At 34.3% G+C, this 22,415-nt stretch overlaps 1 protein-coding gene across 5 annotated transcripts in view; it reads left to right on the forward strand.

Moving 5' to 3' along the window:
* LOC106660843 (endothelin-converting enzyme homolog) overlaps positions 1–19,932 on the forward strand; it is a 43,123-nt gene extending 23,191 nt beyond the window's left edge. For 3 of the 5 annotated variants that reach the window (XM_014383823.2, XM_014383824.2, XM_014383821.1), the window contains exons 2-15: positions 4,424–4,531; positions 15,173–15,335; positions 15,405–15,620; positions 15,680–15,887; positions 15,964–16,036; positions 16,096–16,197; positions 16,264–16,434; positions 16,502–16,650; positions 16,713–16,935; positions 17,014–17,137; positions 17,249–17,405; positions 17,468–17,796; positions 17,862–18,001; positions 18,066–19,932. In XM_014383823.2, the coding sequence (XP_014239309.1) occupies positions 4,424–4,531; positions 15,173–15,335; positions 15,405–15,620; positions 15,680–15,887; positions 15,964–16,036; positions 16,096–16,197; positions 16,264–16,434; positions 16,502–16,650; positions 16,713–16,935; positions 17,014–17,137; positions 17,249–17,405; positions 17,468–17,796; positions 17,862–18,001; positions 18,066–18,242 (2,340 nt within the window). In that variant the 3' untranslated portion in view covers positions 18,243–19,932. The remainder of the gene's footprint in view (positions 1–4,423; positions 4,532–15,172; positions 15,336–15,404; positions 15,621–15,679; positions 15,888–15,963; positions 16,037–16,095; positions 16,198–16,263; positions 16,435–16,501; positions 16,651–16,712; positions 16,936–17,013; positions 17,138–17,248; positions 17,406–17,467; positions 17,797–17,861; positions 18,002–18,065) is intronic. The other 2 variants (XM_014383825.2, XM_014383822.1) reach the window with 1 other exon arrangement.
* The last annotated feature ends 2,483 nt before the right edge of the window (positions 19,933–22,415 follow it).

Consider the following 22,415-nt stretch of genomic DNA (forward strand, 5'->3'; position numbering starts at 1 on the left):
GGTTGATGTCCGTGGACTGATGTCAATGAGCCGGAAGTGGTTGTATGGTAGTCGGTAGACTCCGCAGCGAGCGAAGAGCCTTGTGTTCCAGGCAGACACGTCGGCTGTTAAAAGTGCGAGAGATGTTGCCGTTCACTACCGCTGCAACCACATCCGGTTCATCGACATCAGTCCACTAACTGCAACCAACGGCTTCACCCATAACAACGGCCCTTTTCAGGGCCACCAAAATCGTTCACTGTCAGTCTGCCAAACCAAAATGGTCGAAAACGACCAAGCAGCATGTTCGTCACCCCGCAGCCCTCTAGAAAACTCTGACAATAATAACAACGATAATTTCAAAATAAGATGTAGAGAAGCACATTCCCAAGAGTTGGAGGCGACGAATCATTCTTACCCGACTCGGAAAAGGCCATACGGGCATGATAAATCAAAAACCCTTTAGGTCAAAGCGAAAGTGATCATAGTGAAAAAAGATCGCTCAATGTCTTAACATAATGTCTTAACTTTCAGTAGAGAGCGAGGAGGTTATGATAATCTTAAATACAAGTAGCTTATTGGATTTCTCTCTATCGTTTGGTTCAGAAGGCTTTCGTTATAAATATAGGGTTTGCCTCTTTAAAGTATTTATTAGCACAAAGGGTCAACGTAGGGTTATATACTGTATTGGGGGATATATGAATACCATTGCCCTACTAGGCTTATTTGTATTTACAAAGAAATGAAAATGTTTCCGAAGCAGTACCAACATAAAATGTGAGGGCTGAAGATTCCATTGGGCCGAACAGACAAAAGTACCAGTTTATTTCTGGTAATAATAATAATTTATTAAATTGGAAACGTAAATATTTACAAACGAAAACGTTTTAAATAAAGAAAACATTCACTAGCGATAAGATTTATTTCATCCGCAGTTCTTCTCTTAATATTTACATTAACTGGGCTGTAACTGAAATAGCCTAGAGAAGAAAATTTAACGCTTTTCCCGAATTCAGCAATGACTAGCTGCTAACAAAGATGTTCTTAAGAAGAGATGAATCGAGTGTATGAAAGTAAAATCGGTACATGTGTATTTCACCCACAGGAATTCATTCCAACCCACCGTTTTTGGCATTCTATATCCATATGGAACAACTTAGCGTGTTATCACCTCCTATACAACGGAAAACAAGCCAGAAAATGTATATGTATATGTAGCTCTGGCCCAGACCAGCTAATAAGTTGAAAATACTACTAGACAGTTAATTCAAACTTGTTCGGTCGGCTTCTCACTATCTTTATTTCTCTGAGCTTCTATTCCGAAACGCACCTAGTAACTGTCACTGACCATCTACAATTAACAACACAAACCAACATTAACTAGAACTATCATTAACAAATATCAACAATCTCTAACTACCACTTTCACTTACCACCTCTTCCCACTACTAACTGTCACTAACCATCTATCACTAACATCACTAGCCATAATTAACCGTGTCTAACTACAACAAATTGTCAGACAGTCACTGACCACTCCTGACCCCAACTATGTAGTGTTTATCTGGCATTTAACCTTCCTTTAAAACCTGATGATGGTGGGAAACCGAAACGCCGACAGACCATACAGGAAAGGCATCAATCTCACAATCCTTAAACAATTTCGCAACCCAAGAAGTTTTGGGAAATGGTTTAAAAATTGATCTTTGCCGTTTCTAAATAAACATTGCATTTTATTTACATTGCTTTAAGGCTTGAAAAATTTTTGGAGAGGTCCGAAGCGTTCGATCATTAAGCAAATAAAAACAAAAAAACAAACTGTAATATAATGCTTGAAAAAGTTTTTTTTTAGTTTTATTTTATTGTTTTCCATAAAAAAATTTGCACATTTGCAATAAAATTCCTGGCAGGAACCTGTCAGACCATGGAGATTAGGATGGGGAAAGGAGCCGGCCCCGAAACTCTCAGCGTTGATTGAGATTTAAGGTTTGGTAGGAGGTCACCAGGCCACTGTCTTTTTATGCGGCGTGGAGGATCGTTAGGATGGGTCGTTGAAGAGAGGGCTTGAGCTAGTGGAATGATGTGGGTGGAGAGTTCGGAGAGGAATAGAGTTTGGATCTTGTCTGACACGAATGGGATATCTACGTCTTTGTGGATAGTTTAGTTAGTGACATAGATGGGAGCGTTGAGGATGCGACGGAGGACTTTTGATTGAAAGCGTTGGATTCTTTAGATGTCGGATAGCTTGGCTGAACCCTACAGCTCGACTCCGTAAGTCCAAGGTCCAATTAGTATTTTGTACATTGTTAGTTTGTTGTGTATACTCGGATTTTGGTTCAAGTAGGTTCTTCTGTTCTGTTCTTGGCTTTTTGCCTTGTGCGTATATAAGTCATGTAAGTCTGCTGTTCAAATAGAACCCAAGGTAGCGTTTGGTTGGGTGGGGGATACCTTGCTGTGTACGTGCCCTGGTACAGATACCTCTTCTAAGCCTGAACGTCACCAAGTGCACCAGTCGGTAAGGACGTCTAGGTGATCTTAGTCTGCTTTTGCCGGAGTCAAGGTGTGGGGAAAGGATTGCGGTGTCGTGCGAAGGTCGAAATGTGGGTGTTTCTAGATATGTATGTCAGCGGTATAGACTGTGCAGAGGATTAGAGGATTAGTTCTACGGAAAAAAGTACGGACACAAACTAAACACCGGAACCCCGAAGGTCGATATGACTGCATAATTACACGTCCCCAATAAATAAATAAATATATTTATAGTTTCGTCAATATACATATATGTTGGGTGTCCCAGTTCCTTCTGACGAAACTCAGGGAATCGATTCTACTCTTCGTTTGGAGCAAAAAATGCTCAGGATAAAATTTTCGTAAAGTTCTCTATTTTGAAGATATTCGTCAATTTAGGTTTTTTCAACTTTTCACTACCTTACCACATAAAAACGCTTACAACTTCCAAAATGTTGAGACTACAACAAATCCAATTACACCATTTGAAAGAACGCTAAGTTTGCTGTAAGATACTTATTTGCAATAATCTGAATGACATAAAATGTTAGCCAATATCAGGTGGAACATGTCAGAATTTAAAATTTTGGTCATGATTGCACGTTCTACTGAGGTTACAAAAAAATACCTACAACTGCTAGTACGTTATTTAAAAACCTGGATATATCAACGTAAAGCATATTAGATGAAGAAGTTTTTGTAAAATTTGACAAGTTGTGTGTATTTATTTTGTAACCTCAGTAGAACGTGCAATCATGACCAAAATTTAAATTTTGTAATTTTGACATGTTCCACCTGATATTGGCTAACATTTTATGTCATTCAGATTATTGCAAATAAGTATCTTACAGCAAACTTAGCGTTCTTTCAAATGGTGTAATTGGATTTGTTGTAGTCTCAACATTTTGGAAGTTGTAAGCGTTTTTATGTGGTAAGGTAGTGAAAAGTTGAAAAAAACCTAAATTGACGAATATCTTCAAAATAGAGAACTTTCCGAAAATTTTCTCCTGAGCACTTTTTGCTCCAAACGAAGAGTAGAATCGATTCCCTGAGTTTCGTTAGAAGGAACTGGGACACCCTGTATATCAATAAAAAATAAACAAGAATGTGATTTTAAGAAGATTTACAGGTTATTTTTAGTAGGTACTAACATAAGTTGTTTTATTGACCCAATTAAACAACTTGATTGTTATAATTTGGTCAGTAAGTTAATAGGACGGTGATTTGTACGTCATACTGAAAACGTTATCTATCTAGGGTTATAAGATATAAATGCTAAAAACTTCAGTATAAATACCGTATAAATAAATTCTCCACTGTTCTTTGTTCATTGACATGACCCAGCGCGATCCGAGAGGATGTCTCTTAAAGTACTTCCGTTGGCTTTCACGAGACGGCTGCGGGCCCGCAGCTCGCTCCGCTTCTACATGACGTAATTGATACATTAATTAATTATTATTTCCTAATATTTAGTGTTGTCGGCTGTGAAATCGGAGATGTTCAGCTCAGACCAAATCGAATTATTTCTAATAGTGGAAATTTCACAAACAGCATTTATGGTTGTCGAATTGCTTTGTGAATTGAGAGCACTGGTATCGGGGTAGGCTCAGACGATACAAGGTCAGGACTGATTAGGCCTCTTCTTCCTCTTACAGTCCCGATCTTCTAAATCGGTTTAACTCGATGGGTTGCTCTTCAAGACGAATTTTACCTGCTCTCTGTACTTAATTAATTCGTGAAAAGCATGTCAGAATCCCCTGCTTAAAATAGATGAATTATTTTATAAGAAAATAACGAGGTACCTTCTATCATCTTCTCTTGCACAATAGAAAGATTTATATTATAATAGTGGTGGAATTGGGTTTTCCTGTCAAATCATTTGAAAATACTGAAGCCTTATTAGAACTTTTTTTTATCTAGAGCATTTGTGTTACAGATGACCAGATATAAAAAGGCAGACTTTGAAGAGGATGTAAGCAGCATCGGCTCCGTCCAACTTACTGAGGGAGTCTCCTCAACTGCCACACATATCAGATATCAAATGGTAAATATATTTATTATATATCAAAAGTAATAGTGTAATAATATTTGATGTACCGCATTAGTACGAAATGTAGGCAAGCTAGGATTAATTGTAATTGACCTAACTTCATATGGGCTTTCACCCCGAAGGCTTACCTGGTCTGTAAAGTAGGAGGTTGGAACCTAGGACTTCTTAATTCATTGCTCGATGGATCTACGTTTTTGACATTTTGGTATGGCGCAAAAAGTTTCAAGGCAACCACACCCGCCTAAGTCCGGGCCTGGCTCCGTCAGACAACCACCTCCCCTTAACAATAGAAGGAAAAGTCGAACCGTATTGACAAAACGTATTAAAAGACAGTTTTTGATCAAATTACAAGCAATGGCTTAACCAGGGAATGAAGCATCTACCAAGCTCACCTAAGTCCGAGCCTGACTCCTTGAAGCTACTACCCTCCCGAGCAATGGTCTCTTCTTAGCGTTAATAATGTTTTATGCGTTGGTAAAAAGTTTCTTTTTTCAAAAAATAGTCACCTAAGTCCTGACCTAGCTCCTTCAGACGAAGCGTGAATTTAAAAAAAAGAAGAAGAAGAAACAATAGAAGAGTGTTTTCGATTAAACACCGAACAGTGGCCCCGCCCCACTAGGGAATTGAGCAGATGGCCTCTAGGCTTAATGCGCACTCAATCATCGAGTACGTTGGTTCAAATAATTTGTTAGAAAAAAACTGAATTAGCTCTCGAAACTTACCTACCATAATAAATTTAAGTACGAAATTTCGAAGTTAAGAGTATCTCAATAATAAGCACAGCTTAAGATTAAAAAAACTATAAAATTGTGTATACGTTATCATAAATATATTTCAATCTATTAAGGAATTCAGTCTCATTTCAAATACAAACTCATGATTTCTATGAGATAAATGCTTATCGATCATGATTTAAAAAAATGAAAATGGTTAGAACAGAATGCTTAATACGTTTTCCCTGTATTGACGGCCTAGTATAACCTCTGCCCCGTTTGTTTAATCCTTTCTTTTTCATTCCACTGATTTGTTATCCAAGCGCTTTTTAACAGTTTACCCAGTGCATTAATTTTAAGAAAAAAATTCGAATCCAAAATATCTACATTTCAATTTAACAAGGGATTTGGTCTCCTTTCAAATAGAAAGTCATGATTTCTATGATATAAAGTTGGCTTATCAATCATGGTTTTTAAAATTGAAAATGATTAGAACAGAATTCTCGATACGTCTGTTTTCCATGTATTGACGGCCGAGTATAACCTCTGCGCCGTTTGTTTAATTCATTATTTTACATTCCACAGATTTGTTATCCAATCTCTTTTGACGGTTTATCCGGAGCATTATTTTTTTTTTTAAATGCGCAGCCAAAAAATCTATATTTCAATCTAACAAGGGGTTTGGTCTCCTTTCAAATACAAAGTCATATTTCTATGATATAAAGTTGGCTTATCAATCATGATTTTTAAAATTGAAAATTAGAAAGAATGCTCAATACGTCTGTTTTCCATGTATTGACGGCCTAGTATAACCTCTGCGCCGTTTGTTTAATTCTTTTTTTTCATTATACAGATATGTTATCCAAGCGCTTTTTAACGGTTTATCCAGTACATTAATTTTAAGGAAAAAATACGCACCCAAAAAACTCTATATTTCAAATACAAGCTAATGATTTCTATGATATAAAGTTGGCTTATCAATCATGATTTTTAAAATTGAAAATTAGAACAGAATGCTCAATACGTCTGTTTTCCAAGTATTGACGGCCTAGCCTAATCTCTGCGCCGTTTGTTTAATTCTTTTTTTCATTATACAGATATGTTATCCAAGCGCTTTTTAACGGTTTATCCAGTACATTAATTTTAAGGAAAAAATACGCACCCAAAAAACTCTATATTTCAAATACAAGCTAATGATTTCTATGATATAAAGTTGGCTTATCAATCATGATTTTTAAAATTGAAAATTAGAACAGAATGCTCAATACGTCTGTTTTCCAAGTATTGACGGTCTAGTATAACCTCTGCGCCGTTTGTTTAATTCTTTCTTTTTCATTCCACATATTTGTTATCCAAGCTCTTTTTAACGGTATTTCCAGTGCGTTAATTTTAAGAAAACTACGCAGTAAAAAAATCTATATTTCAAGTAGGTCAATTAAAAAAATTAGCTGTATTTCATCATAAATTTTGAGATGATGATTTCGTACAATGAAGTTTAATTTTTCTGTCATTCTTGAATTTTTTTAAATAAAGGTGAATGTTATCTTGGGCTAATTACATTTTATCTTCACTTCAAGATCGATATCTTGTAATGTCTACGCACGTGTGTTACCCAATTTTATTGTCAGGTGAAAATGTAAACCTAAATCGACAGTTTTCTAAGAACGCTCTGGGCTCAGAAAAGCAGAAGGGACTTGACAAATTGAGCCATTTGGTGCAAAAGTTATATTATTATTTTGACGCGAAGAAACACAAGCGAAATTTTCCCTCTTTTAAGAACATATCCTTGGGGGTATAAATTTCGTTTCGGCCTAAGATAGGTCAAGGTCGGAGGGGAGTCAGTTGATAGAATAATCAATTATCAACGGTCGTTTTAAGGGTAAACGGAGAGTAGGAAAGAACACTGGCGAACAAGGCCAGCCGAATTTTGTCAATTCAAAGACCTAATCATTTATCTAATGCATACCACAACTTATTTTCACATCTAACCATTAATTTTTTTTCTAATCAGCTAATTAGAAAAAATATAATCGAAGACAATGAATAACTTTCTGCATGATTCATGACATGTATTGTTTGTTATTTTGTGTGGTACAATAGCTTTGTTAATATATGTTTTTAGTGGGGCACCTTTGTAGACTTAAGGAGGAAATATATAATCAGAAGTGAACTTCGCTTTTGAAAGCATTTCCGGTATAAGTGGGTTTTTTATGTGAAACTATGTATTGAGAATATGGCAGTATCTAATGAACTTTCATCGAAATAAACGTTAAATTATTGGCCAATAATTTAACTTCTACCTGGTGCCACTTAATATTTTATGCTATCGTTGTCAAGTTTGTCATTGCTCAACTTCACCACGAAATATGCTTTGCCTAGAGACTTAAGTGGATTCGATTTTTGTTTAAACCCTGAAGATTCATTTTACCTTTATTAGAAAAAAAATTTCGTTGCCTAAATCGCCTGGTTTGCTCAGTGGCAAAGCCTTTTTCCATTGGTGTAATTATTTTAATAAATACTGTAAAAAGAAAAATAGAACATTCCTATCTATCTGGTATCACGAGGTGAAAAATCAGCACAATCCGCTTTCATTTGTTATTCAGCTATGTTTTACCCCGAAGAAAAAAAAAATCATAGGGCTGAATAACTGGTCATTCGAAGGGGCGAGGACGGGATGGACGGGTGGAAGAGCGAGGACTTTGAATTACTGACTGGCAGACTCAAAGGAGCGACAGGACTATTAACTAGTCACTGCCATCTGAAAAATTATCTACACGACACGAATATTCAATGATGACGCCATTTGTAGTTTATGGAATGAAGAGGAGGAAAACAGCCACCCTGAAGAATGTGAAGCAACTTCTCATGCAGACATAACCTGGGATTCAAAGAAAACCCAGGGAGAGGAATTGCAGCAACGACAGTAAATGACCTAGTACTTCGTAGGGATAGAGTCGATTGAATGAACTAAGGAACTAGGAAAAGTACAATAAGCCAAGAGGATGCAGTACTTAGGGAACAAAAACACCCCCTTTCTAGTCTCCTTTCACCATCATCATCCTTTTTCCATTATAAACTGGTCAGTCATTACAATAAAAACCAAAATATTAGTGACATATTTTGTTAATGCCTGTCAAATTTTGAACATGCTCGGTCGTCCCTCAAAATCCAGGTTCTGCAAACATACAAACACACAAAAAGTGTGTCAAATCAACCGCAGAAGGTGGCAAAATGCCGAATCCCTCGTTTGACAAACCAAAAACATCCGAGACGACAAAAATATTCCTGTTATAGAAAGAAATATTAATTTTGTCCTGATTGATTTTCTGTGAACTACCGCCAATATATATTGGCAGTAGAGTTTTCGGTAAAGGCAAGGCTTCCAAAGCCAACTTTGGCCCAAGGCCCAAGGAGGCTAATTGAAAGCTGAGGCTCCCCCGGGTAAACCACTTTCTCCCACCTTTCCTATCCTATTCTACCTCTTTATTAAATTTTATTTACACGTACATCAAACATAATTATAATAATGTACTGTGATACTAGTTTTATTATTCACAAATGTCCTTAGTATTGAGTTAATGCAAAATAAATGCAGGTTTTCCTTTTCGCTTCATTTTTAATACCAATTGTGTAAACAAAACTAATCCATTATGCTAAGGGACGCATATCATTTTAAAGCCTAGCTTTCCTTCTCTTACAATCTTTTTAGTAAAAACATTTAATTCAGTTTGTTCAGAGCCTTCAAACAAAATGAAGTCTAAGAGCGATTTTCGGTAAATTTATTTCTATGAATTTAAACTTGGGCGAAGTGCAGGGCAAACCCAAAATTAATGAGATTTGGGCGCAAGGAACCATAAATGAATCAACAGGGCAGTCTTGGATTACAAAAATTCTGTACTGGAGATTATGACCTCACAAGCAAAACAGGTGGCCATTCTGTGTTGACAAGTACCAGTTAAAGGCTTTAGTTGAAACTGACCCCACAAAAACTACTCGAGGATTGGGATAGGGATAGAGATAGGGATAAGAGAGGCGGCCACAAGGCCTACTGCACCTCGACCTAAATAGATCTATTGTGCTCCTCTGTTAATTGTAACTTACTAGCCAGCTTTAGGCGATTAACCAGCCTCCACAGCTTTTCCAGCGGTTCCTTGGTGTAGGATCTTGCATGTGGTTTTTCTTGTCCTAGCTGCAATAACCTGCACCTACATAGACCTTCGCAGAAACAAAATGTGTTCTGCGGTCTTCTCCTCTTCCTGGCAGTATCTGCAAAGTGTTTCTTCTATCTGTACTCCTATCCGGTGCATGTGCTTTCTTAAGTGGCAATGCCCCGACAGGAGTCCAACAAGAATCCTGGTTCGGTTGCGGTTGTCGTCCAGTAGTTCTTTTATAAGTTTTGCGGATGGTCCTTCTATGAATTTCTTCGCGTGCCTCATATCTGTGGTATTGTTCCACCAGGTTTTGGACTCATTAAGGATTCATTTTAAAATGTATCCTCTTTGTGGCAGGCTGCTAGGCCGTAGTAGGGTTCTGGGCCCATAGAGTCCTTATTGGCTCCATTTTTGCCCAGCATGTCAACCTTTTCGTTGCCTCTATGCCAAGGGGGGGGGAATGTACGGGGACCCATGCCAGGGTCAGGTCATTAGTTTCTCTAACTTCCTTCAGCTATTGGGAAAACAAAGAAGCTTGCCAAGTGGGTTCCGCAAGAGCTGAACGACCGCCAAAAGGATCGCAGGGATGAAATCTGTTCAATGCTTTCTACGCAACAAAAATCATCCATTTCTTAGTAACTGTGACGAAAATTGAATATTATACGACAATAGGCAGCGTATTAGACAATGGCTGAATAAGAGTGAAAAACCAGGACACTTCCCAAAGCCAAGTTTTTCCAAAATAATTATGGCCGCTTTCTGGTGGTCATCTGTAGGACTCATTTATTACAGCTTCCTCAATCCTGGTGAAACCATCACTACTAAAGCACTGAAATGAAATTGATGAGATGAACCGAAAACTGCGACATTTATGGCCAGCATAAATCAATCGGAAGGAGCCTATCCTCCTTTACGACGACGCACGCCCACACGTCGCATAACGGACTCTGGCACTTCATGAGTTGGGGGTTACGAGGTTGACCACATCCACCATACTCTCCGGATTTTTCTCCCACAGATTATCACTTTTTTAAATATCTCAACAACTTTTTGTGCGAGAAACGGTTCAGAAGCCAGAATGACATTGAAAAGCATTTCGGGAGTTCATCGATTCCAGAGATCATAGTTTCTACTCTTCTGGGATTAATGCATTGGTTATGCGTTGATAAAAATATATAGATAGTAGTAGAAGTTATTTCGATTAAATATATTTTGCTGAAGTTAAATTGTAACTTGTTTTTACTGAACATCAAAAACCTGCATTATTTTTGCAGCAACCCACTAATTATGGAAACGTTAAAAAAACTTAGCTCAACTCTAGAGAAGTTTTTCACACAACCTAAAACGTTCTCTACGACAATTCATAATATTTTCTTCGATGGAGGGAAGTTTTATAGTTATTAAACTGTCTCGTTAATATTGGGAAAACACAATCTGATGTGATAAATCCTTGCTGGATACACCGTCATATTAGGAAACCGGCTTGTACGCAGTTACGCAACTTTTTCTGGTGGACGTGCTACACATCAGTCGATTTTTAATAAATATAAGTTCATTTAAACAAATATATCGTCTATGTCCGTGCATGATGTATGTCATGTATAATATGTCTATGTCAAAGAAAAAGTCTAAGTTTGCAATTGATTATAAAAAAGAGACTTTCAATACATGATGCGATTTGTTTCAAAACCGGCTCAAGCCACATTTTTTTGCAGAACTACAAGTTCTGAATGCATTACAACTAGCAAAGCCGTTTTGACCAAAAGCAACATTATCCAGAATAAAAATGCGTCCAAACTTTTGGGTTTAGATCAATGCCGGCCCAATCCAATTTTCAGTATCATTTTTCTTCAATAAAATTGTATTTCCATTTTAATTTTTTCCTACCTAAGAAATCAAAATATTTGTTTTGTTTTTATTACTAAGTTTTCAAAAATAGGTAAGACTTGGATCAATAAATTTAGAATAATTCAACCAAAATTGGTTAGCTACATATATTGATTCAAAACAGGCTCATTCAACGATTTAAATTTTTGGCAACGTAGAAATAATACAATATTGAAAACTATGCCTTAAATGTTTGGAGGCCTTCCTTCTTCCACACCTCAAAAAAAAAAAAATAGATAAATAAAAATGATTTTAAAAATCTAAACCGTAACGCTACAACGATAAAACGTTTTTTGGTTCATCTGCAAAAATTTTGAAAAGCGATTTAGCCGGTTTTGAAACTAATCGCCTCGCATACGCATTATGATCTCTTTTTTTGTATGCAAGATCTTGATTGAAATTAAAAAAGCTGGGTTCGAATCCCGCTCGTGACACTAACTTTTTCATTTCAACCAAGATCTTGCATACAAAGAAGAATTAATTGAAAAAAATAATTAGGTAAATCAGACACTGATAATGGATTTTGATCTCACATGACTTAAAAAGAGCAGAAGAGAAGGGCCAATTGAAACACTAGGCTTGAATTCAATTACTAGGATTGAACACAACACGACAGGGTGGATATTTGAGAATCTAATAACATCGGAAAAACAATCTGTACCAATTTCCACTGAGATCGAACGGCGCTCGGAGGGTTGCTGTAATTAGTCTTTCAGCTTCCTAGTATATCCTTCGTTTAAAAAAGACTTTCAGCCTCAAGCGAGCCCAATGTCACATTGTTTTGAACGGTTGGATAAAAGTCTAAAAGGCAAAATATCACAATATGTTGGACAAAGAAAATAATAAAGTTATATTCTACTTGATTGTAAATTATAGCTGTACGCAATTAGCGAGGGTGCATTGGTGTTGTAGGACACAAAACATGAATTTCATTGAATGTGAGTTCTCGTCGCATTTTCGATTCATTTACATCCGAAAAGGATGGAAATCGGGACCAGTTTAGAGCGACCTTTCTCTCAAAACTCTTCGGTACCGGCGATTCTTCTGGATCGGCCAGTGGTGACACGGATCTCCTGCTCGTCAAACGCGTCGACGGTTTTTTAGAGAATTGTCTTGTTTTTTGACGCTCTACACCAAAGGGCATGGAGGGCTCTGGGCCTTGGCGTTTAGGTAGATTCTGTAGAAACGTAAGTTTGACTGTCAAATCTGGTGCACTTTGCCACCAAGAAAGGGTTTTTTTTAGATAAAGTAGAAAGCATCATTTTCAAATTAACAAACACAAACTACATGGGCTTAAGTCCGTCTGAAGTCACTCAATAATTTATACAAAACTACATTGAAAGATACAAAAATAAAATGTAACTAAAAGTTGAATTATTCAATTAAAATTTTTCTGCATTTATGCCTCTAGCATGTAGCTTAATAGATTTTCCCACTTTTAATAATATATAAATTCGTCCTCAACTCCAATTTTTATGCTTTCAAACACCTTTTAAATATTTTTTATTGTCTGTAAAATTTGTATTTTTTATTAATATTTTAATTCTAAGTATTTACCCAGATTTGATTTTTAAAAAAAAGAACGAATTTTCGACAAAAACCAAGATATAACTGGAAAAAATATAGTGTAAATTTATACTTTAAAAATCCTTCTGGAGAATTTGAATCAAACTCCTAATTTATACTCATTTAAAGATCTTTTGAAAGACTTTTTACATAAACACCGGCCCTCCGAGGGTTAATTAATTACAACAATTACTCATATGACTATCATTATATGTAAAAGTAAGGTATAACATTTAAAATATCTGTTAATATTGTAATCCTAATGATTTACCCCAAAAAATTATTCAAATTTATACTTCAAAACCATATATTTAAAAAAAAATCCTGCTGAAGACTTTTGATCAAATTGCTATTGTACTAATTTAAAGATCCAATACAGTTAATCAGATGAAATTATTTTTATATATAAAAGTAAGATATAAGATTATTCAAGATATTTTTTTTAATCTGCTGAAGAATTTTGATCAAACCGTTAATTTGTACTAATTTAAAGATACAATCAAGCAACCCTATACAGGGTGTCCCAGTTCCTTCTGACGAAACTCAGGGAATCGATTCTACTCTTCGTTTGGAGCAAAAAATGCTCAGGAGAAAATGTTCGTAAAGTTCTCTATTTTGAAGATATTCGTCAATTTAGGTTTTTTCAACTTTTCACTACCTTACCACATAAAAACGCTTACAACTTTCAAAATGTTGAGACTACAACAAATCCAATTACACCATTTGAAAGAACGCTAAATTTGCTGTAAGATACTTCTTTGCAATAATCTGAATGACATAAAATGTTAGCCAAGATCAGTAGGAACATGTCAAAATTACAAAATTTAAAATTTTGGTCATGATTGCACGTTCTACTGAGGTTACTCTACTAGAACGTTATCTAAAAACCTGGATATATCAACGTAAAGCATATTAGATGAAGTTTTTGTAAAATATGACAAGTTGTAAGTATTTTTTTGTTCCAACTGATCTTGGCTAACATTTTATGTCATTCAGATTATTGCAAAGAAGTATCTTACAGCAAATTTAGCGTTCTTTCAAATGGTGTAATTGGATTTGTTGTAGTCTCAACATTTTGGAAGTTGTAAGCGTTTTTATGTGGTAAGGTAGTGAAAAGTTGAAAAAACATAAATTGAAGAATATCTTCAAAATAGAGATCTTTCTGAAAATTTTCTCCTGAACATTTTTTGCTCCAAACGAAGAGTAGAATCGATTCCCTGAGTTTCAATTCAGAAGGAACTGGGGCACCCAGTATTTTCTCAGGTAACAAATATGAAATACAGTTAATCAGATGAAATTATTATTATATTTAAAAGTAAGATATAAGATTATTCAACATTTAAAGTATTGCTTTCCTAAAGATTTACCAAGATTTTTTAGGAATTACCAAGAAAAAAATTATCCAAATTTATACTTCAAAACCATTTTTAAAAAAATCTGCTGAGGAATTTTAATTAAGCAGATAATTTGTACTCATTTAAAGATCTGAAAGATATAAAATTTAAAGTATCTGTTAATAGTGTTATCCTAAGGATTTACCAAGAAAAAAATTATACTAATTTATATTTCAAAACCATATTTGAAAAAATCCTTCTTAAGAATTTTGATCAAACTGCTAATTTGTACTAATTTAAAAATCCAATCAGGAAACCAATATTCTCAGGTGTCAAATATAGCAATTCAGATAATCAGATGGATTTATTATTATATATAAAAGCAAGTTATAAGATTTAAAGTATCTGTTAATATTGCAATCTCTAAGGAATTACCCAGATTTTAACAATAAAAAATTCCACAAAAACCAAGATTTCCACAAAACAAATAGTGCAAATTTATATTTCAAAACTATATTTAAAAAACACCTTTTGAAAATTTTTTAATAAAATGGCTAATTTAAAGATCCGATCAAATAACCCAATATTTTCCCCTGAGCCAAATATAGCAATTCATGAATTTATTGTTATATATAAAAGTAAGTTATAAGATTTAAATTATCTGTTAATATTTAAAAAAAAAACACGAATTTTCCCCAAAAACCAAATTTTACCTTAACAAATTGCACATATATATTTCAAAATGATTTTTAAAAAACCCATTCAAGCAGCCCAACATTTTCTCAGGTACCAAATATAGCAATTCAGTTAATCAGATGGATTTATTATTATATATAAAAGTAAGATATCTGTAGTAAGTATCTGTTAATATTGAAAAAACATTAATTTTCCCCAAAATTTACCTTAAAAAATTGTGCAAATATATTTCAAAATACTTTTTTTTTTTATTCAAACAACCAAGTAACTTTTTGTATTATTTTTTAGCGAACGAGTTTTTGGAAATCAAGAACACTCCTGGAGAAAACATTAATACTTTCTGTCATATTCCTCCTTGTCATTGTTTTCATCCTCAGTTTGGCACTCAATGCCACTGGAAGGCCAGATAGAAGATTGCACTACTTACAGGTCAACACTAGACCAGACGGTGGTAAAAAATAAACGTCTTGTGGCAGTCGATAAGAAAAGTTAAGTTCATGTTTCATTGTGAACATTTTAGAGACAGACGAGAATTACTGCTTGACTGAAACATGCATCAAAACAGCGGCGACGCTTGTCTCGGCCATAGATAGGACTTCAGATCCGTGTAATGACTTCTACCAGTTTGCCTGTGGCAACTGGATCAAGTACAATCCCATACCGGATGGAAAATCGACTTGGGGAACCTTTGCTAAAATGGACCAGCAAAATCAGCTTATCCTTAAAAATGCCTTAGGTGCCATTTTTGATGCTTTATTATAAATATAAATTTATAAAACTCATAATTTATTGCAGAAAAACCACTTACCAGCTTTAAAAGCAGTGCAGAAAAAAAAGCGAAGCATTATTATAACTCATGCATGGATGCGAATGAAACTATTGAGGCCCTTGGAGGCAAACCATTGCTGGATCTTTTAAAAGAAGTCAAAGGATGGAGTATCGCTGGCGATTTTGATGTACAGACATTTGATTTACAAGAAAAGCTTCAAATACTTCAAAACAAGTATGTATGATAAGTTAATTTAAATATAAAATATAATGATAGATGGTTTGTATTCATTTATTTTTTTATTATATAGATATAGTTTTCCTGGTCTTTTTTCATGGGCTGTAAATGAGGATGATAGAAATTCTAGTATCTATATTATACAGGTATAATTTATTTTAAATCTTTCGAAAAATCTGAATTTATATATATTTTTTTCCATCAGGTTGATCAAGTATCCCTCATACTACCCACCAGAGACAAATACTTGAACAAAACTGAAGAAAATATGAAAATCCTAAAAGTATACGAGGATTATATGACTGATGTGAGTTATAAGACCGTGATTTTATAGAACAAAAATCTCATCCTTGACTATTTCTTTAAATTTTAGATGGGTGTCTTACTCGGAGGAGAAAAAAATAGGACTAGAAAGTTAATGAAAAACATAATCGATTTTGAGACGAAACTTGCAGAAATCACTATCCCAGATGAAGAAAGGAGGGACGAAGAGAAAATGTATCATTTGATGACTGTGGCCGATCTGGAAAATCTTGCACCTTTTGTAAATACTTTTTCAAACGTATTCTCAATACAAGAATCGTTCAGAACAAATATTGTCACATTTACAGATCGCATGGTTGAAATATTTCAATAATGCTTTGAACCAAGTCAACAACGAAATCACTGAGAAAGAAATGATAGTTGTTTATGCTCCGCAGTACATGGTAAATTTAACGAGGATACTTAGTGAGTATATGAATTCAACAGAAGGAAAGGAGTAAGTGCAATGTTTGTAAAAAAAATTATGTTAATATTTATTGACAATTAATTGGTTAACAGGACAGTAAACAATTATCTTGTATGGCAAATGGTAAATTCACAAAGAGTGTATCTCTCAAGAAACTTCAGAGACACATACAAGGGAATGAAAAAAGCCATTCTAGGGACTGAAGGCGGTGAAGAATCGTGGCGTTTCTGCGTCTCTGATACAGCGGCAATCCTTGGCTTTGCGATCGGTGCGATGTATGTGAGGCAAAACTTTGACCACCGTTCTAAAGAAAATGTCAGTTTAACATTTGTTCTTTTTTTTAAATTATTTTTATTCATCTGTTCATAATAACAAACGTAAATTTTTTTTAAGGCTGAACAAATGATTAATGAAGTTAGGGCAGCATTTAAAGAGAACTTAAAAGAGCTTACATGGATGGATGTTGAAACAAGGGAATTAGCTGAAAATAAAGCCGATGCCATTACTGACATGATTGGTAATTTATAGATACTTTTTTTTAATATAAAATTTACTAGTGTAAATTTAGTAAACAAATGTTAATTTTCCCATTGATAATTATCAATTTTAAATCTTTTGACTATTCCAGGTTTTCCTGACTATATTCTCAATACAGAACAGTTGGATGCAAAATATGTAGATCTTAACATAAATGAAATGGAATACTTCCAAAACAATATAAATGCCAATAAATACAACTTGATACAAAATTTAAAACAACTTGGGCAGCCTGTAAATCGTACAAGGTGAATAACTTTGATTCTATAAAATAGACCTATCTTACTTATACTGTTTTTAAATTACGCAGATGGGGTATGACACCACCGACAGTGAATGCGTATTATACTCCAAACAGGAATCAAATAGTTTTTCCAGCCGGTATTCTACAATCTCCATTTTACGATATTAACCACCAGCAAGCGTTGAATTTCGGAGCAATGGGAGTGGTGATGGGGCATGAGCTCATTCATGCGTTTGACGACCAGGGGAGGGAATATGACAAATATGGCAACATGCACCAGTGGTGGAACAACAGAACAATTGAAAAATTCAAAGAACAAACTGAGTGTGTAGTTAAGCAGTATTCAAATTATGAATTAGACAGTAAAAAGCTAAATAATGGAAAGCAAACATTAGGTATCATCATAATAATCATTATTGTAGTGATTATTAAAAACTGTAATCGTTGCTTGAAATTCCAGGAGAAAATATTGCTGATAATGGAGGTCTGAAGGCAGCATACCGAGCATATATTGACAGAGTTAGCAAAAGTAAAGAAGAACCTCTACTTCCAGCTGTAAATATGACGCACAAACAGTTGTTTTTCCTTAGCTTTGCTCAGGTATTTTCTTCTTACACAACACAATATTTCCTTTACAATTTAAAACAACTGTATGTTAATTTAGGTGTGGTGTTCCGCGAGCACTGACCAAGCAACTAATCTTCATGTTGAGAAAGATAGTCACTCAATACCAAAGTACAGGGTCATAGGATCTCTTTCAAACTTTCAAGAGTTTGCTGATAACTTTAACTGCAAATTAGGTTCAAGAATGAATCCAAAAGAAAAATGTGTTGTATGGTAATTGATCACTAGGGTATCATTGGCGTTAATTTTAATCTTCCGGGCATATTTATTCCTAAATTTTTTTTTATGGTTTCACAGCACTAATTTTATTATTTATTTTAGCTCGTAGATACTAGTCTTTTAAACCGACGAGCAGATTAATCAAGTTTTACTGTTGATAGATAAAAATGATTTACCAAATGGCACTAAATGAACAGAATTTGGGAAAGTGTTAAAAGTTGGTTCCTTAAAAAAGTAGAATGTTTTGTTAATTTAAATGTTCCTTTTATTCGACACAGATAATGTTTTTGTTCTTGAATTACAAAACGTTTATCGTTTAAAAGGCTGTGCCAGTTATGCCCAAAAAGTTAATGTTGAATCTAGTCTAAAGTGAATGATCTAATATTGAAGTTTTCATCACACAAAAATATACAAAACTTAGAAGTCATTAATAATTTATGCTTTATTTAAATGAAACATAAAAATATACATTTTAAAAATAAATAAATTGCAATGATTGTTGGCTAGCAAAGTGCCCAATGATGTGAGGTGAAGTACCAAAGGGTCCAACAAAGTGCAAAAAACGTCGGAACTGAAGGGAGATTTTATTAATTTGATTTGTCAAAAAAGTTGTGGGAGACTGTGAACAAGATTTTGTTTTATTTTTGTAAGGTTGCCAATAAAAAGGTAATATTATATTTATAAAAATTAATTTGTTTATTAGCTTGTTTAAATGTTTAAAAAGTTTATTTTGAATAAAATAGCATCATATATCATATACTCTCAGTAAAATATAAGTACAAAATAATAAAAAAGTAAGTCTATTTTTTAATCTTTGTCACATATTGAAATAAATAATTGATAATTAATGATAAATCGGTTATGCTTAAAACATTTATGCTTAACCAGTTGTTCTGAAGAAAAAGCAGCGTAATATCCTAAATGTTTTTGTTGTGCTAACGTCTGATCATAAAATAAATGTTCTGAATAATGTTGTCATTACAAATAACAAAAGTAAAATTGATTAGAAAAGTGTGTTCCCTCTATGATAAATAAGCTTGACAGGTATGGAGATTAGAAAGACAAATAATTTGCGTGAACAGCAGCATGTAGATAGCTTAAATGGCTTACATTCCTAAGTCCATAGAGTAAGAACAACTCAGTGTCTCCATTTTTTGTAATCAATAATGAAGTTAAATTTTGTCAGTGAGATTACAACATACTGATGTGCTGTAGAATTTACTTCAGGGAGTCATGTACTTAATATACGTCTATTGTGTAGCATGTGTTTTTATTACACATTGAAAACACATAAAAATCACTAACTTTTACCAAAACAAAAAATCTTCCTTAGTCATAAACTTCCTTTTAATTTATCTTTAGAAAATTAATTTTGGAAATATTTATGTATTTTATGTTATAACAATTAGTATTAAACTTGTTTAGCATGTTTTTTCATAAATAAAAATATCGATGTTATTTTTATATATAAATTTTCACTGTGGTTGTGTTTGTAGCCATGATAAGCCAATAACAATTAACAAGTCCTCCCAGAAATGTTTTGTTTAATATAATCTTAGTGTTACATTGTTATCTGTGATACAGCATGTCGGTGTTCTACACGCTATATAGAATTAATTGGAAAATTGAATCATTGTATACAACCTGAAATATAAAAACATTATGTACAAATATAGAATAATAAGAAAGATTTCTTTTTTTTTAATCCAAAATTTAATTTAAATAAAATTTCAACATTCACACTATATTCTGATCCCAAAACTCTCTCAAAAGCACACAGAAGCCTCCAGAAAATTAATGTTTTCTGAGAACTCCACCCATAGGCATTTTGTTCGCCTTCCAATATTTCCCTATTTTCCAATAAATTTTTATTATTCCACTTTGCAAATACATTTATATATTTGACACAAAGAAAAAATTAAATAATTAAAGTGAGTGAAAGTAAAAAACTAAGTGTACGAGACTTACTACAAAGTTTTCTATCGGAAAAACACAGTCGAGTAAAATGCTAAAGAATAAAAAGTAACTTTTAGATCATTTTTTACGCACAGAAGTGACCAATTCTGCAGATTTTTTCCTAAAACTTCTGGTTCAGCCATAGACCAGGATGAATTTGAATGGTTTGCCATGCTCGGACTTAAGAAATACCACTGTCTATATGAGACCATGCCATAAACAATTGAACATTTTTTTACTAGGCAAGGCTTCATCTCGAATATTTGGTCACAACTATGGCCACGAATATCCTCATTAGATACATTTTATAAAATTTACAAATTTTTGCATAAATAATGACATAACTAAATTTTTGAGTGTAGGATCGACACCAGATCAAAGGTTGGGATGGTCAATTAAATGAGAATAGTCACTTTTGCCTAGCTTTCATTTCATTTTTTTCCTTCCTCAGGGCCTATTTGTCATAGAACTCACATATCAACTTTATTGAGTAAGAGTTCAAATCTACATGTTAATCCAAAAAAATAGATAAGAGTTACTAAATAAAGAATTAGGCTATAAATTGTGATAATTTTTAAAATTATAATAATCTGGTATAAATCTACATAAATATAGGCGTTGAGGAAGGGGAAAATCTGAAACTGCTCAACAAAAGTGATTGTTGTCCCATTCACATAACTTTTTTTTTCAATTGTTAAGATCCTGCGATATAAGGACCATACGCCTCCTATACATAGTAACAACGCTTGGGCAAAATCCAATTCCGACATTGCTAAATTGTTTTCAGAGCATCTTTCCACAATTTTTACTGCACACCATGAGATCATGACCATCAGCTTAACATTGAACACGACTTGAATGTCCCCTTGCAACTCTCTTATCCTCCTAAAGCATTTACTCCATCAGACATACGACACACTATTAAACAACTACCTTCACGAAAAGCTCCAGGTTATGATCTAATTACCAAACAAATATTACAAAATTACCTACACAACGCTGTACTCAGGACCACATATTTTCCATTGCAATGGAAGTTCTCTATAATTAAAATGATTCATAAGTCAAATAAACCTTCTGATCTTCCAAATTCCTATCGACCCATTAGTCTCCTTTCTATCCTTGCCAAAATACTAGAAAAACTACTTCTCCGACGATTACTGCCAATAATTGAAAATTCTAATATTATTCCAGATCATCAGTTTGGGTTCCACACATTTCACTCAACAACTCAACAATTACATCGTGTTGCTGACAATATAGCCTCTTCCCTCGAACAAAAACAGCATTGCTTGGGTGTCTTTCTTGATTTAGAACAGGCCTTCGATGAGTCTGGCTCTCGGGCTTGCTTTGGAAACTGAGGAACATCCTCCCCTCATACGTACTATCTTATACTGAGATCTTATCTGACGGATCGATTTTGTCGAGTCCGTCAGGGAACTGAATTCTCTCCTTATATACGCATAAGGGCGGGTGTTCCTCAGGGAAGCATACTTGGCCCTTTTCTATTTTCCATATACACTGCAGATATTCCTACACACGTTAACATTTCGACACAATTCGCTGATGATACAGCGATTCTTACACGCAATTCGGACCACTCAATTAACACTCAACACTTACAACAACACCTGAATGAATTAACAATATGGTTCACAAAGTGGAGAATAAAGGTAAACCTAACAAAAAGCACACAGATCAATTTTACCTTACGTAAAAATGTCTGTCCTGCGGTGAGTATAAATGGAATTCCATTGCCTACCACTGACCTTGTGCGTTATCTTGGACTTTTCATGGATAAACGACTGACTTGGAATCCCCATACAAGACTGAAAAGACAGCAAACAAACCGTTATAAATTGTTAAAAAGACTTCTCAACACACGATCAAAATTAGACCTTGAAAATAAACTTCAAGACAATGATTAGACCTCTCTGGGCGTACGGTTGTGAAGTGTGGGGCTCAACCAAGGATTCCAATTCCCTGCATCTCCAATCATTCCAATCTAAAATTCTCCGTCAAATTATAAATGCTCCTTTTTACGTTTCAAATTACACTATCCACAAAGACCTACACATCCCGTTTGTACATGAACTCATCAAAACCCGATATAAAAAATTTCATCAATCACTGAACACACACAGTAATCTATTCGTACGAAATTTATCACTTCCGACCCTACCTGAAAATCCTCCAAGACGATTGACGCGAAAGT

This window comes from Cimex lectularius, unplaced genomic scaffold (genome assembly GCF_000648675.2).
Source record: "Cimex lectularius strain Harlan isolate CLEC.00 unplaced genomic scaffold, Clec_2.1 scaffold24, whole genome shotgun sequence".
Taxonomy (NCBI): domain Eukaryota; kingdom Metazoa; phylum Arthropoda; class Insecta; order Hemiptera; family Cimicidae; genus Cimex; species Cimex lectularius.